General features: G+C 34.2%; 1 protein-coding gene and 1 long non-coding RNA gene across 4 annotated transcripts in view; both read left to right on the top strand.

Annotated features, from left to right (window-relative positions):
- Nucleotides 1-9741, top strand: part of Syx1A (Syntaxin 1A) — an 84441-nt gene extending 74700 nt beyond the window's left edge. Inside the window, exons 8-9 of one of the 3 annotated variants that reach the window (XM_034984677.2) lie at nucleotides 140-255; nucleotides 3085-9741. In XM_034984677.2, the coding sequence (XP_034840568.1) occupies nucleotides 140-217 (78 nt within the window). In that variant the 3' untranslated portion in view covers nucleotides 218-255; nucleotides 3085-9741. Of the gene's footprint in view, nucleotides 1-139; nucleotides 256-369; nucleotides 465-3084 lie in introns of all 3 variants that reach the window. The other 2 variants (XM_034984676.2, XM_069509655.1) reach the window with 2 other exon arrangements.
- Nucleotides 1-16888, top strand: part of LOC138404751 (uncharacterized) — a 622276-nt gene that overhangs the window by 503251 nt on the left and 102137 nt on the right. The window lies entirely within an intron of this gene.

Consider the following 16888-nt stretch of genomic DNA (forward strand, 5'->3'; position numbering starts at 1 on the left):
GAAGTCCGTCATTACTTTTGTTTTCGTTTATTCATAAGTTGTGTATGAAGCGATCCGTCCACGCGGCGCCAAACTCGTGGACGCGTTTAAAGAGTACTGTTGCATGCTCGCCACTGCCACTCGCCACTCGGCACGACAGAAGAAGATCATGATCCTACTGTGCCTGCTCATACTCGGCCTCATGGTCGTCGGCTACGTGTCCAGCTACTTCGTGTAAGGGGCTTCGCGCGCTCGCCGGCCGCCGAACGCTCAAAGGTAAACCGCCTCGCAGCGAGCGGCGCGCTCCGCCCTCCGCCCGGAAGGCTCGAGTCCGCCCGCTCGCCGACCTATTCTAGTCACTAATATTTGTTGTGTTTGTCCATTGTGCAGAAGAAGATTATGATTATGCTGTGCCTGCTCGTGCTGGGCCTCATTGCCACCGGCTACGTGTATAACACATTCTTCTAAACGGTTCGAAGGGGCAGGTTTGACGCGCTATATCTCTGCGATTAAATAGACAGCATCCATAGTTAGCAATTTCGTACCGTCATCGAATAGATTACTTAATTCGCTATCATAGCGTAACGACATTATCGCTTTCTTCTTATGAATCGATATTCCGCATTCGCAGTCACTATTGGGTACAAAAAGTAAATTTCGATGGCAAACTCGATCATTGGTGTACCAAATTTGCATGATATCATGCGAAATAAGCATCTTGTTTTCATAGTTTAATCATTGGCGAAAAACTGTAGATTAAATCAATAATACTATTGAAATACCAAATTTGCATGTGAATCCATCATTTGGAGGAATAAGCTTTTACGCTATTCACAAAAACGTCTCTATAAGTCGATAGTAGAGAATGGGTCATTTTGTTTAGGTAACATCATGAAATAAATTTTGTGGGTTGTGTATATAATTAGATACATTTATTTGGAAGACTCCCAATTCATGTGCCACTGTAACATTTAATGTAGGTCTACTGAAATCCAATTACGGTGTCACAATTGTCTCTCTTCATCAAGGAGTCTACATAATATACATCTTCCTATTTATGTAAAGTAGCTGTACTTCTTTACCTCTGGAAGTTCTTAAAATACTTACTACATGATTGGAGACTTTTCAAAAAAACATTAATTCTAAAACCGATTTTCTTGAAGCAGAATGCTGGGAAGAATACCAAACCCAAACCAAAGTTCAAGCTACCTTTGCTTTATACCTTTGTATTAATTGTTTTTAATTTAGAACATAGACGTTTACTTCTCGTAGTCGAATTATCGCTATCAAGACAAGATACTGAATGTTGAAAGTTTTTATCGTCCTACATTTTCACCGAACCGTCCGGTTTTTCTGACTTGTCACTTGATTAGTTCAGTGTTGGTTCTAAATTGGATCGTGTTCGAACGTTAGCAGTGGCGTGTCCTTATTTTCTTATTATATTAGGTACATGTAGGTATTTGCTGTGATATTTTTGTTTTAATTACATTTACTTATTATATTTTATTTATTTATCAATTTTTCTCACATATTGTAGGTAGGTATATCCACATAACAAACCACGCAAATATTTTACAACTCTACACTGCACCAGCTAATTATTGTAAAAACAATATAATATTATCTAGGCATGACTATATATGCATGAATCGTATTATATTTCGTAGGATATGTATTAATGAAGTGAAATTAATTTATAATGAAAAAAATACATATATTATGCAGGACTATATGTACATTAGATAGTAGTTAACATTGATGAAAGGTAAAATAGGACCTAAGAAATAGTTATCGAAACATGGAGTAGCAAACATTTAACATTAGATTTAGAAAAACATATACATAATTTAACATTAGAGGGAAAAGTAGATAGGCTAGATAGTACTAAGTACTTGAATAGCTTTTTTTAGGAAATATTATATGAACTACTTGTATGTGTGAATGAATTAGATACTTAGTAGAAAAAGATATGAGTATCTTTGATTATTTACCAAGTAAAAAGTTAATGTAGTTTATATAGTTATAACTGAAGAAGAAATTTATATAGTTATTTGAAATAAAAGAAAATTAGAATTATACCAATTAACTTTTAACTAGAACTTTTAATTACTAAAATGTTACTAGTTCTAATTTAATTCATTAAAAACTTATTGATTAGTTACTGTAGGTAAGTAACTGTACTGTAGGTAGGTTAACTTTTTACAAAATTATCTTTTTCTTAATGTGAAATCTGAACATATTATTATGAAGACATACACGACGTACTATAAAGAAAAAAAATCTGTATGTACACTACAAAATTCTATTAAATCTTAAAATATTAGTTATTTGTTTAAGTTGTAAATTGTAATATGCAAAACGTCGTAATATCATTAAAGATAAATATATTTTCTTAGCAATAATTTATTTATTAAAAAACTTGTATCATTATTCATTAGATCGTGCATCCATGCTAGGTACGTACATACATTTCACACACTTCACATTTTCATACAGTTTGCAACTTGAATGTATTCACAGGATGCACGATGGATTCATAAACAAGTTCTATCTAATTTTCTGGGTTCTTTGACGCCGTTCTTTTTGTGTTGAATGGTAAATTAATATATATATAATATTTAGTAATATAGGTAATTAAAATAATAATTTACAACCCAGAACGTTTTGCATATTAAGTTTTATTTTATTAATTATTATTATATTACTAACAGTGGCGTGCGGGTCTGAGAGCCATAAAAACTCCGCTTACCTAAGTTGAAATAGCTCATTGGTAATTTTCCATCATGACAGTCACTAGTCACTAAGTATCTAACCTAATTAACTAATGCCTACCCTAGCTTTGAAAACTATGCACGCCACTGATTACTAATCAGGCGTCATCTCCACGGACGAGAGAATCGCGGCGATAGTCTGGCCGTGTGACCATATTCGATACAAACTCTATGGGCCACACGGCGGCGATCTATCGTGGCGATAGTTTGTATAGAATTTTCTTACACGGCGAGACTATCGCCGTAATTCTCTCGTCCGTGAAGATGGCGCCTAAAAGTTGGTATTATAATTAATTATAATTAGTAAACTACAATTGTTTTTAAATTTTCGCAGGTCAGAGAAGCAAAGAATCAATTTTTGCGTATTATTGGTGCCTGCAACCCATCTGGCAAACTACATCTATCTGCCGAGTTCATCATTAACAGTAAACTAAGCTTTTATTATTTGTCGTTAGAGATTTTATCGGTAATATTCAAGTTATATTTATTATTACTGTCTGATGATATTATCATCCCTTCGGGACAATGTTTAGCTGTTATAATTGTTGAAATAAACATTGACCGTTATTTATTCCGTAAATGATCGTTCTAACAAAATGTACTTGGTTAGTTACCAATTGAATCGTTAATTTTGAAACGCTCAATTTTTGCAACCCTCTTAATGACTTAAAGTAGGTATTCATTACTTTATCATAATACTTATTGTATTCGATGTACACTGTACAAGTGTACATATCCCAGTGAATGTAGAGCTGGAAAGCAAGACGTGATATAAAACAGAATTAAAGTGAACATATTATTATAATGTCTTGATAAGTAATTTAACTGCATTTTGTCTGTATCTAATATGCTTATTGTACAAAATGCACATCATTATTTAAGACCAATAATAATAATCAATTTTTTTTTAAATAAAGTTAGTTACACAAAATTAGCAAAAAATCATATCACATACCAATTTATATTTTCTGATTATCTATTCTATACTTATTATATAAAGAGGTAATGTCGTTTAGTTTGTTTGTAGGGGGTAATCTTTGGAACTACTGAACCGATTTTAAAAATTCTTTCACCAGTAGAAAGCTACATTATTCCTGAGTGACATAGGCTATAAGGGATCTTCAAAAACATAAATCTACGCGGGCGAAGCCCCGGCGATCAGCTAGTTATTTATAAGGAGGTAACTAGAAAAGAAGGTATTTGTTAAATTATGTCGTTAAAAGGATTGCAAAAACTGAATACTTTTTATTAAAACAACTATACACATTTATCCATAAATATAATATTGCGTAGTACGTACAGAATATATTTACGTCGTTCTTGCATATAACGGTATAAATATTTAAAAAATCATTTTACACTGCAGGCTCCTAGTTTACTTGCCTTGAAAGAAACATTACATATTGCCTGTGGAATTAGACGTAATATTTATTACATTATAATATATCAAGTACAATGTTGGCTATAAATGATGAAAGCTTCGGTTCACATCAAGTTCAGCCATGGTATGTCGGCCCATACCTGTGATACATCGTTTAAAATACACATTACAATATTTCATTAAACTTATAATTAAAATAATATCATTAAAGTAATTTACAAATCAGTATTTTGGGAAAATTAAGTCGAAGCGCATGTAGGCGCCACCAGGGTCGTAAGGTCTTACACTCTCGGTTTACGAGCGTGCTACCATTATATTATTAGGTCATAATGTCGAGACGAATTATTATTGTGAACGTGCATTTAAATAGTTCACCGCGACATTGCTTTGTCGAAAAATAATACACCTCCTATCCTATACCTTTGGCGCAATATTACGCCCCTCGCCTTCTCGAGCAAAATTACTATGAAAATGAAACATTTATTTTATTCATTGTTCAAATAAATTTTAATATATAGGATGTAAGATAGTATTGTTCCACCTTTTGTCTTATTTTGTTTATATCTTACATACTATTGACAACTTCATTTGAACGATTGACGATATTGATATTAACTTATCCTAGGAAAAAGCGTGATCTCGCTGCAAAATGCAAACACAACAAATGGTCTCGCTGGAAATATGTTCGCAAACCGACAGTGTGCAAAAGCTCGTAGTATTGCGACTCTCATGTGGAAGTGTTGAGGGGGTGTAAGGAATTACTGTAGTGGACGGGAGGTGGCAGGGAGCACGCGGGTGGAGTGATGGACAGATTACGCGGCGGGAGATTACGTTAGTATGTTTAGGGACGATTAGGCAAATGTTCCGTCATTCAAGTTGAGAACAACTACTGTATTACGGTACTATGCGACCATCGCAATAGTTATTAATTGAATTTGTACTCTTTCTAAATTTTTAGCCATTAATGGAAGAGAGTCAGCTATTCTCAATTTCGATGATGGTATTGATTGCATCAAAGTTTGGCAATAGGGAGCAGTAACGCCTTGCTGGGTGGGAAGTTTCGAGCCTATAAGTGCTGTCGCGTCCATCTACGATGAGGACCCCAAAATAGTGCCTTGCAATACCATAAAACCATAAGTAGAATGGGAAGTCTGAGAATTAAGATCACATGGTGCTGCAAGTCTTGAATGATGTGACGGGTAACTGAACTAAGTTAGATATTTTGTCACTGAGAAGTTATTGTCCAACGAATTCGCAATCGGCGTAGATTTGATGTAGACCGTTGGCTCCAGAATAAAACATAAATGCATTGCAATATAATGGTCCAATGCGTTGTGGCAGAACGTTTAGAATATTGTAGTACGGTGGCCCTGGTGTCGGGCGTCGGGCGTATAGTCAGCACTGCAGGTGTGGTGATATAGCAGGCTAAATCTCAGTAGCTATGTAATTTAGTATTACACTAAAAAAGTGCTCAAACTATCATTGCGTTACGGTATCCATACCATTCCATACGACATCATGATTCTTACGATGTCATCTTGGTTACCTAAGTAAGTCGATGACAAATTAGAAGTTTGACAGTTATTCGTAGGACACTTCTCAAAGTGTACATAGATTACCTAGCTATTGAGATATGGAGCGGCCTGCCGGCCAGAGCAATGGTAGCTGGTGCTGCGTCCATCGCCGCCGCGTGAGTTCGCGCCGCGTGCCGTCGCCCTAGCAATAATATTAATATGATCGAATACAATTTGTAAAATTGTTTTTAACTTTCGAATGTGTGATAGTAGATGCAGTTGTTGTTTAGTTAATTTTAACATATAATAATAATTATTATAAATTAATTGGTATTGTGAGTGTAACATTTATATTATAATACATACGATTTCCAATATAGTAAAAGACGGTCAGTTTCGGCGCTTAAACGATCAAATTTTTAGGTGAATGGATGGTACATAACTTTTTAGTTTTTACATTTAAGATGATCTTCGTTGTACAGTAAAACATAATGTAGCCGTTTTAGCTAGGGGTAAATTTTTTAATAAATTAAAGTAATCGAGTCTCCAGAGTATGTGGATAGGCATCGACCGATTTCCGTCGTGAAACCGAACACTCGGTAGGTAGAGAGAAACCGCTCGATATTTTAAGCACCAAATTATTAAACATATTAGCATTTTCCTAAAATGTTTTGCGTGGATAAATTAATTATATTATAAATATTGATAGTGAGATTTGTGGGTCATGTTGTTAAAATTTGAACGTTCACTCGGACGACTGATGGGGGACTGCAACGGCACTAAGCGACCCCGTTCCCGTCTCCGCCTCGTATCGACTCATGACTAATATGCGGTTGCATTTAACTATAAGGAAACTAAGCAATGTTAATTTTAACATTAATAGCGTAATTAGATTTTTATCCTTAAGAGTAGGATTTCATCTAGTTGCCTTCGTAATAGTAGAGAAATTAGGTGATACCTTTTTCTCAGTAGCTTTATCATAGAGCGGGGAGGTCAGTGGGCAGTCGCACGTCTCTTCGCCAGTCAATTGTCTGCTTGCCGTGGCGCACTCCTCCGCCGCGTGCGTGTCCTGTCGCATCGATTCGCTAGATGCATCAACTCATCGTATCTAGGCTAAGATAACAATGGCCTCGGAGCGAGGCTGTGTACCTGACACCAATCTTACATTAATGATAGTAGTGGTTCGCGTCGCGCGGTGCGCAAGTCGTGCGCTCGGCCGCGAGCGCGCTTTCGCACAATTCGTTCCAGGGAGGGAATCTCCCGGGGGCCAGCCCAGCTGGCCCGGCGACGATGATCATGTAAAATATTTTAAGAGTAGGCGTAACACAAATTCTAGTCAGCTTTCATCGATCTCTATTCCGATAATCTTAATCGTAATTGCAGTTATATCTTCTGTTACCTAGTGTATATCGTAACGTAAGTGAGGTTCTCGTGTTCAACCGCGGCGGGAGTCGCGCGCTTCCTCGCCAGCCGCGCTGTGATCGACTCTGCGGCTCCCGCACGCCTGCGATTCGATTCGTACATTCTATTCAATCTTGATATCGTATTGCATAGATATTTTCGTAATCAATAGTATGCATATTGTTATTGGATTGCTAATTTTGTATATCTAAGTACACAATTAGTATAGTTTATATACTTATGTGTCAATTCTTATAGCGTTTTATTACCTTACATTATACATTAAACTGAAAATAGCTAGTAAGTGTTAAAAAGTAATTCGAATAACAATGTTGTTTATCCGCGCTTTCTTTATCGATTACTATGTTTAATTTAATTTTATAACAAAATCATGTATATTTTGATAAAGTATGCTTAATTTTGGATCACCTTAAACTAAGCTATCATCGTAAAATTGTGTAACGATGAAATATAGTATTCATGGATATCGTATTTACCTAATTCAAATTGTTAGCCGTATCGAAAAACCCGAAATCGTATCTCTCCTAAAATTACTATTATTCTTGCTTTGTGAATTTATGGGACAACGAACACAACCAAATATTTATAAGCATATTGATAATAACGATTTCACTTGAAACTAAACTTTCAAATTGTTCATGAAAAGTGTTCGTTAAGTTTCTATGAAGCACACTTTCGACTCTGCCGTTCAGATTTCGAAGATTTTATTCATACCTACTCGTGTTTCAAAAGTTACGCTTTACTCACACCTACGTGATAATTCTAGCGGCGGTTTTACCCTTGCCTTATATTGCATATTATATCCGCCATCAAAGATTAGACTAGATAGATAGATAACCACTATATGCGCGGCAGTGCTCTTGTACCTATTTATTTCGCGCTTTTGGTCCCGTGCTCTTGAGTTGCACAGGTGTGGGTGATGCTTGTTCATTCACCACATTACCTACTTACTATACTTACCTACTCATAGCAAGAGTTTCGAAAAATTGATACCTATTTTTCGAAAAGCGAATTAGAATTTCCTCTACTTGAGTTAGGTGGAACCTCGTGGTTTTAAAACTCCATTTACTAAAAGTAGAGTCGCTAGACTTCAATTCGTAGAATCTTTACAAATATTCAAACATGTTATGATATGCTTCTGTTTTTTTAACTATTGATGTTGCTTGGTATTAAACAGGCGTTAAATGATATTATTATGTCGAACATTCAAATAATAAAAACATATAGACTATGTTTACCTAATAGGGTCTAATAGGGACTGTAGTAATAAAATATCGTGATTTTTTAGAATTCATTTTTAAAATTATTAATTAGGTATTTAACACGGGTATTAACGTAACGCTGTACGAAAAGCGATTAATGACGTCAACGACAAATATCTTTCAATTTTATAACATAAAAATATTTTCCCGTAGAAATTACCTACTCTATTTTTATTATGTTAAAAAAATGAAAAAAATTTGTCGTTTACGGATTGTGACGTCATTATTCACCTTCCGTACAGTGTGACGTTCAAGTTAAAAATAAATAAAAATCGTATTTTTTAAAATTATTAATACCTAATAAATTTTAGCCCCATAACTACCGCTATACAAAAAATCACTTCATTTTATTACTACAGTCCAAGCCCTATTATGGTTGAGCGCAAATTTTAAGCCATTGGATCTGACCTTTGTCTGACTATCTAAACATCGCTATATTTAGACATATCTATCTACCTACTATAGTGCTTCAGCTTACCACCTAACCTAGGCCGAAAAAATTGCTAATAGGAATTATTTTAAATATTTGATTATATTTAGTGTAATGGCATGAAACAGCAATTTTGATTTCTTTTCGTGTTAGTTAATGGCTGAAATTAATAATCCACTCTATCTGTAGATCGATAGGTTATTAAAGCAGCATTGTTATTTGTCAAAAATTGTATGGTCTTTTTTGACAATAATGAACAATATCGCTACGGCAAGGCCTGTGGCAAGGCTCTACGGCTGAATTAATAAGAATAATCAATCTATCCGTAACTTATCGATAGCTCATAGCCACGTCGTTGTTATTGTCAAAAAGACCATACAATTCTAATCAAATCACTACGTTGCTAACTTATCGACAGATTCCGGATAGGATTGATTGATTTATTAATTTTATCCATATTAAGCACACTTAACATAAAGATAGATCATAGATTACGGATAGATTACCTATATTATTTTCTACCGTAAGTTGAGCTCGATAGGTAGGTACAAAATAAATAATTATCTTTTCTTAATATTTTCGGGATTGCTTTTGATGAATTTTTCCGTCACACGATCAGATCCGATTGTAGAAAATATGCGTTTGACCAAAATAATGTTGTTTTATATTATATAATATGTTTAGTTTAGTCGAAATTGTTAAAATACATGTAGTTTAGTAATGTTTTAGTTCTTGTGTTTATATATTTATATTATTGTGTATAAAAAATATAATACAATATTCCTCTTTATGACAAATTTCTTGTAATCTTGTAAAGGAATATAAATTACAGTTAAAAAGTATTACGAATTATTAACAAGTGAGGTTCTGAACACACATTGTAAAATTCAAGTTAGATTGGTTTTATAGTCATTCTGTATGTAGGATATCAATCTGAAATTTTCTCATAATTATAAAATAAACGGTGTTTTCTGCTGTGAAAGGTTTTTTATTATCATTAATTTTTCAGAGGTCCCACCTTTGGTAAATACCTACCTACAGTGATTTGAGAGATCTAACTATCTAGTATATCTACATACTCTTGTTTAAAATAATAAATGATGAAGTATATACCCTCGTAGCTTTAGTTTTAAGTTTGCGTTATAATTATCACCACTATATTTACAAATCTAACACCATACCAGACCATCAATAAGAGTAATTTATTACCTATTTTGAATAAATCATTTGACTTTGACTTTATACATCATACCAATACCACCTAGTTATGTAGAATTTATAGCCTAGGACCTATAATATTCATTGACTCCAGTATAGGTATGTACAGTGCGACAAGGCTCTCTTGGCACTTGAATGACATTGACAGGGGGGCGCTATTTTAGAACAAAGGCTTAGAAATTCACTTAGAATATTCAAACAAGAACAAAGGGGATACTTGACGGCAACGATAGTTCCGATTTTTGCCACGCCCCAAGATAGGTTATCGCACTGTACAGTACGCGGCCGAAAGTAATGTACATCGGCCTTTAGAATGACATTTCGGTTTTGTAAAGCGTTGTCTGTCACTCATACCATAGAGTAGTATTCATACCCATATGACGTTTTGTCAGTCAGGTAGGAATAGGTACCTAATTTCACAAAATATACCACAGACAAACTTTTAGCATCCTAAAATCTCCCACTACCTACCAATGTTACCCCTTTCTACCGTAAGTAGTAGTAGAATCCGGAACGCGTATAATAAAGTTACTGGTTAGGTTTTTGTCTATGATACCATTTAATTTACCACAGAGTTAAGTCAATGAGGTTGACGTTGCACATACTAATAATCACGATAATCACTACCATAGAGTAGGATGTAATCACGTATAGTATAATAATACTCTTTGATCACTATCGGTGATCACGTGATCACTACCATAGATAATACACTATATACCAGAGATAGATGTGCCACTGCTGTTTTTATTTTGTAAATTAGGCGTACCTAGTTTAAGAGATGGCGCTGCATTATTTTTACTCCCTTTGCGTACCGTCGCTAGATGGCGCCGTTTTTTATGTACGCCTACGACGCTAGATGTCGCTTATTATATTTATACTATTGTAGATCGCATTGATTGCATTAATTATGGGGCCGATTCTCTTGTACACAATCTCTAAACTAAACTAAATTAACAGGAATAAATCTAGTGCTATCCTTTTTCGCAAGCAACATTATGAAAGGGATAGCAATAGATTTAGACGTGCAATTTTAGTTTAATTTAGAAATTGTGTACAAGAGAATTGGCCACATTGTAATTTGTTATTTATTTGTGGATGGAAATTTTTATTCGTGCGTTATGTTCGATAAAATAAGACTAGGCATACTATGATTACAACACGATAGTCAAGTCTTGTTTTAATAAGTAACTTTGAATAGGACCATACACTTAAGATTTACATAATCCACAAATAAATAAACTACACATCAAAATGAAATCAACATATTTTATAAATAAATTAAAGTAGATTCTAGAACGAAATCTTCCAATGCAAAATGAAAAAAGCGATACTTAAGTAGGTACCTAGTACCTACCTATGTATAAGTGAAATGAAATAATATTTATTATTTGAAAAGTTTATTTCCTCCTATTATGTTTTTTATAATAATTTAAAGCTTGTATTTTTGTCCCATTATTATTACAGATATTTGTTTTGCCCTTTAGTAATCTGTTGACATTCGTGCACCAGCTAACTATAATAATATTGATCACTGTATCCATTAGAAAATTCTGCACATCTCTTTTATGCGTCACGCAAGAGAATGGTGACAAATTACAAAAAACATTAGCAATTTGCTTAATTAGACTCTTTATACCTTTTTGTTGGGGTCCGTCATTTAGTTGTGCTTGGATAATAATGCAAACATCGTCTACAAACTCGCACAATGCCTCCGATGGATAATTTAGTGATCTTTTTGTAACGTCTCTTACTAAAATGTAATCTTGATTACTCGGAGGCACTGTGCTTATTAAATGCATTCGGCAAGTATGGCATTTTTTACAGATCTTTTTCATTGTTTTTTTTATTATGTAACCAGTAACATATTTTTTTGCCTCTTTACTGGTAGCGTTATTATTAATTGATTCTGTTTCCGATGTTTGCATGAAACAATTTATGACGGAATCCACATTAACATTATCAGTGTCTTCTTTGCTTGCTTCGTTTTCTTTATAATTTAGCAAGGTTTTTAATGGTTTAAATAATGCCTTACTGTCATCTTGCTCGCAGTTTGCCCCAACTGAGTGTGTAGAAGTTAAATTATTAACTAGCAGTGTTTTAAAGGCACCTATAAACTGCGAGCAAGTTGGAGACGTGTTTCGTACACCATTGCTCCTTATATTGCAGAAAAAATTTTCCAATGGATCTTGGTTTATATTTCTTGTCAACAGACTACTTACTCCATGTTTTTCATTTAAATAACTAAACATTTCTTTATATACATTGATATTAGAAATCCAATTTTTAAGAGATGGGACTTGTACAAATTTTGTTGTAGTTGTCCCATCTCTTAACTTTTTCTCCACTTTAAACTGCATCGATCTCAATACAGGCAGTGAGTCATTCCACAGTTTAAAATGTGGCGAGTTCTTTTTCAGTGCACTCTTGAATAATTTTTCGGAAGTCTGGTAGCTGTGACCGTTGAAAGAGTCAAAGAGTTTGTCCATAAGCAGTAAAAAGTCTGCTGTACCCAGGCACTCTTTAGGAAGAATATCATGTTCTGAAAAGAAACAAACAATGATTACAAATTAGTACTTGTGATTGTTGTTGCAATGTACTTAAGTTCTCCGCCAGGTCTGATTTGAACATATATGAAATTTTTTTTAACATTTTATTTTATAAAATACATAGGTAACTTATTAAATTAAATTTAATTTGTACCAAAAACATTTACAATAAAGAGAAAAAGAGAGTGAAAGTGGACAGGGAAGCACTTGTCTCTATGAGAGATCTCTACCAGTGAGGGTTCCGTACTTGATTATTTTTTTCGTCATTTTGCATGATAAATTAAAAACTATTACTAAATAAAAATCTATTTTAGAATTCACAAGTCAAGCCCTTACATATGATACCCCACTTGGTACTTCTTACTTCGAAAATTGAAAATACAAATTATTTGTTTATTAACACTTTGTGTGTGATGTAACCACAAATCCACGGTTTTCGGATTTATTCCTTTACTTGTGCTATAAGACCTACCTACTTGTCAAATTTCATGATCCTAGGATAACGGGAAGTACCCTATAGGTTTTTGTGACATACACGACAATGAAGTGATTATCCTCCTACTAGGGTCCTGAAGTTAGTCCTACTAGGGGACTCCTATAAGGGTTCCGTTTTTCCTTTAGAGTTATGGAACCCTAATAATGTGCTGTAATTTGTTGAAGCTTCTTAATAGGTACTGCTAAAATTAAAGCTTATTAATACTTACTAGCTAAAAATCTCATTGTTGCAGACACTCTTTGACTGAATATTTGGGCTGCATTCTTTACCTTCATTTTAGGTATTTTGTCTTTTATAACATGACTTTCAGTCAGTTTATTTAACAATCTTACGTCATCTTCTCCTGGATCAGCATCAAGTAGCATTTGCAAATGCTCCCATTTGGCAATTTTGACTTCCCCGTTTTGAACGAACCTTAAATCCTTTGTAAGGAGATTATTCCTTAAACCTTTAAGGAGGTGTGGGGGGTCAAATATAGGGAATATTTTTGTTTCGTTGTATTCAAAACCTAAACTTTTGTACTCTTTCCCTTCAGCTAAATATTTTCTTTTTGTGTCATTTATAAGACTATTTATTACGTTCATATTTGTGGACGATTGGTCACAAACAGTGGCAATAACCCTCAAACCAGTGCTCTGTACAGCATTTATTGCTTCTTGAACCAGCTTTTTTAACTCTGCACTCTTTGTTGTACTCTGGCAGAATGTGAAAGATATGGGCTGTTTGTATTTGCCTTTCAAACCCTTGACCATAAAAACTAATGCATGGTCAGCAATTAGTTCAGATTTTTGTGGACCAAAATCTTCAAAACCAATTATTTCGTCAGAGGTTTTATTATAATATACGCCTGGACTTAATGCAACTTCATCAAATATCAGTGTGCATAATTTTTTTTCATCAGGTAATTTTTTTACTGTCTTTTTTAGATTTTGAATGATAGAATCATTAATACCAGGCTTGATAACGACCATACTTAATATTTTCTGTATGGTCCTTTTTGATGGCAATGCCATGAGTCTTTGCAACAATTTATATGCTTTTTGGCTTTGTTTATAAATTGTAAGGCATAAAATTTTTTCCTCAGTGGAAAATCTTCGTCCCTTGGGTTTTATTGAAGCCTTTTCTAATTGCATTCTTGTGAAAATGGCAGCGGGTTCGGGCAGTTTTTCAACAGCTTTCAGAAAAGCTTTATTTTGCGACAGCTTTACAGCTTGTTGCACTTTTTGCCTTAGAGTTTTACACTTTTCCCTCAGTTTTAAAAGTTTGACTTTCAAACTGATATTTTCTTTTGCATATTTATTTTTGATGGCAATAGATTTAGAGCCTGAAACAAGAGCATTAATTTCTTAACTATCAAATGATATTGATTAAAAAAATCATAATTGACTAATTCAAGCGAGGTATCAGCTTTCTAGGCTGGGCGTTGATGAGTCAATATATGAGTGAGTGTTCGGGGCTTGTCTTTTTAGGGTTCCGTACCTCAAAAGGAAAAATGGAACCCTTATAGGATCACTTTGTTGTCTGTCTGTCTGTCTGTCAAGAAACCTACAGGGTACTTCCCGTTGACCTAGAATCATGAAATTTGGCAGGTAGATGGGTCCTATAGCTGGCTTTAGGGAAAAAATCTGAAAACCGTGAATTTAGGCTTAGATCACATAAAAAAAAAATTGTGGTCTTGAAATAATAATTAGTATTTTCAATATTCGAAATAAGATAACTATATCAAGTGGGGTATCATATGAAAGGGCTTTACTTGTGCATTCTAAAACAGATTTTTATTTATTTTTATGCATCATAGTTTTTGAATTATTGTGCAAAATGTCGAAAAAATACGACTGTAGTACGGAACCCTCAGTGTGCGAGCCTGACTCGCACTTGACCAGTTTTTTATATATATTTAGACTAGCTTATTATGCTCGCGACTTCAGCCAGGTGGACTACACAAATTTCAAACCCCTATCACACCCCCTTTAGGGGTTGAATTTTCAAAAGTCCTTTCTTAGCTGATGCCTACGTCATAATAGTTATCTGCATGCCAAATTTCAGCCCGATACGTCCAGTAGTTTGAGCTATGCGTTGATAGATCAGTCAGTCAGTCAGTCATACAGTCAGTTACCTTTTCCTTTTATATACTCGTATTTAGATTATCCTGTTATTATTTTAAGTTAACACTTATACTGACCTTTTTTGACAGAAGCACGTCTTGGCATAATTGCTACCGGTGGAGCCTCACATGATGGAACAAATTCTTTTGATGTTGTTCCTTTAATGAAAAAAATAATGCAGTTTATACCAAACATACATTATAATAGTATTTACTAACAAATTGGAAACTGTGCAGCAAAGAATTGGAAATTTAAGTTAAATTAATATTCTGTAAATATTTCAAACGTCTACCTGTTGCCATTATCAATATCGAGCAAAAACGACCAAAAAGTCACGTTTGTTGTATGGGAGCCCCCATATTTATTGTATTATGATTTTTAGTATTTGTTATACCGGCAACAGAAATACATCATCTGAGATGAGATACAGCCTGGTGTCAGATGGACAGACAGATGGACAGCGAAGTCTTAGTAATAGGGTCCCATTTTACCCTTTGGGTACGGAACCCTAAAAACAGGGAATACTTATTATGAAAATTTGGATAGGATGTCTGTCAGGCCGGCTAGTAATAATATAATTTTTATATATTTACCTAGTCCAGAAATGCATTTTGCATTATCAGATGCTTCAGTTTGCTCAGCAGAGCATGAAGTCAAATCCATTTCAGAGGATTGCAAACTTGTTGATGTTGCTGCTGAAATAAAATAAGTATAACATAATAAAGTATAATATTTATATAGTTACACTAGCAACCCACCCTGGCTTCACACAGGTACAAAGACGTGTCTGATCAAAAGCGCTTTAACATTGGTCATTATTCTTAGGGTTCCATACCCAAAGGGTAAAATGGAGACCTATAAATCTCACTGCTGTAATCTAATAACTACTGGTTTGCCTCGAACTAAGACCTTGTGTACAATAAGTTCAGCTACCATAGGCTACAATATTATAGTTGCTGGGGACAGAAATTATAATAAACTATTTTTACCAAAGGATTTTAAAAAGTACAGAAATATAATAATATTCAGCTTGTATAACTTTTAGATTGATAAGGTAATAAAATAGAAGATTGTACAACAAGTGCCTACATTTTTTTCGAGGCATTTATCCACCTGAGCTGAAGGGTAGATATTAAGTCAAGAATAAAATGGGTTTTATGGCAGAGTTATACACTCTGCTTTTCCCTTCGATTCTTCTTTTCTTCTCTATGGCTCTTTGTACTGCGGTTTTGTAGTCCGCAATTCACTTCAATTGTGAGGAAATGAAACAGTGACAGTGTAAGTAAAATACACATAGCTATGCCAATGAAAATACATAGATACATCTTTAGCTACAGTAAATTCATGGTAAAATGTATCTCGGCTAGTTATTCAGAAAATCATATAATTTTGTATATTTAATGCAATCCTCTGTGTAGCAAGCACCATCTGAACAGTTATTCAAAATATAGGTATTTAAAGTTTTGAGACATTTGTAAAAATGATGTTCCGAAGATTCGTAAGACAGGGATCATGAGAAGTGAAAATTATATTATAGGTACTTATACAGAGGAAGATTTTTATTTTAGTATAGATTCTTACCAAAATTCAAATTCAATGTTGGAACAGCATTTTTAGTGAGACGTCCACTGGCTGTTTGGTATTTTCCTTCAAAATGATGATCGCACAAACGAATGTTGTCGTGTATGAAAGTATCACTCTTTTCCTTGTCCAATTCATTTAACACCATTTTCCATTGAACAAATTTTTCCAAATTTGGGT

The sequence above is a fragment of the Maniola hyperantus genome, chromosome 3, assembly GCF_902806685.2.
Source record: "Maniola hyperantus chromosome 3, iAphHyp1.2, whole genome shotgun sequence".
Taxonomy (NCBI): domain Eukaryota; kingdom Metazoa; phylum Arthropoda; class Insecta; order Lepidoptera; family Nymphalidae; genus Maniola; species Maniola hyperantus.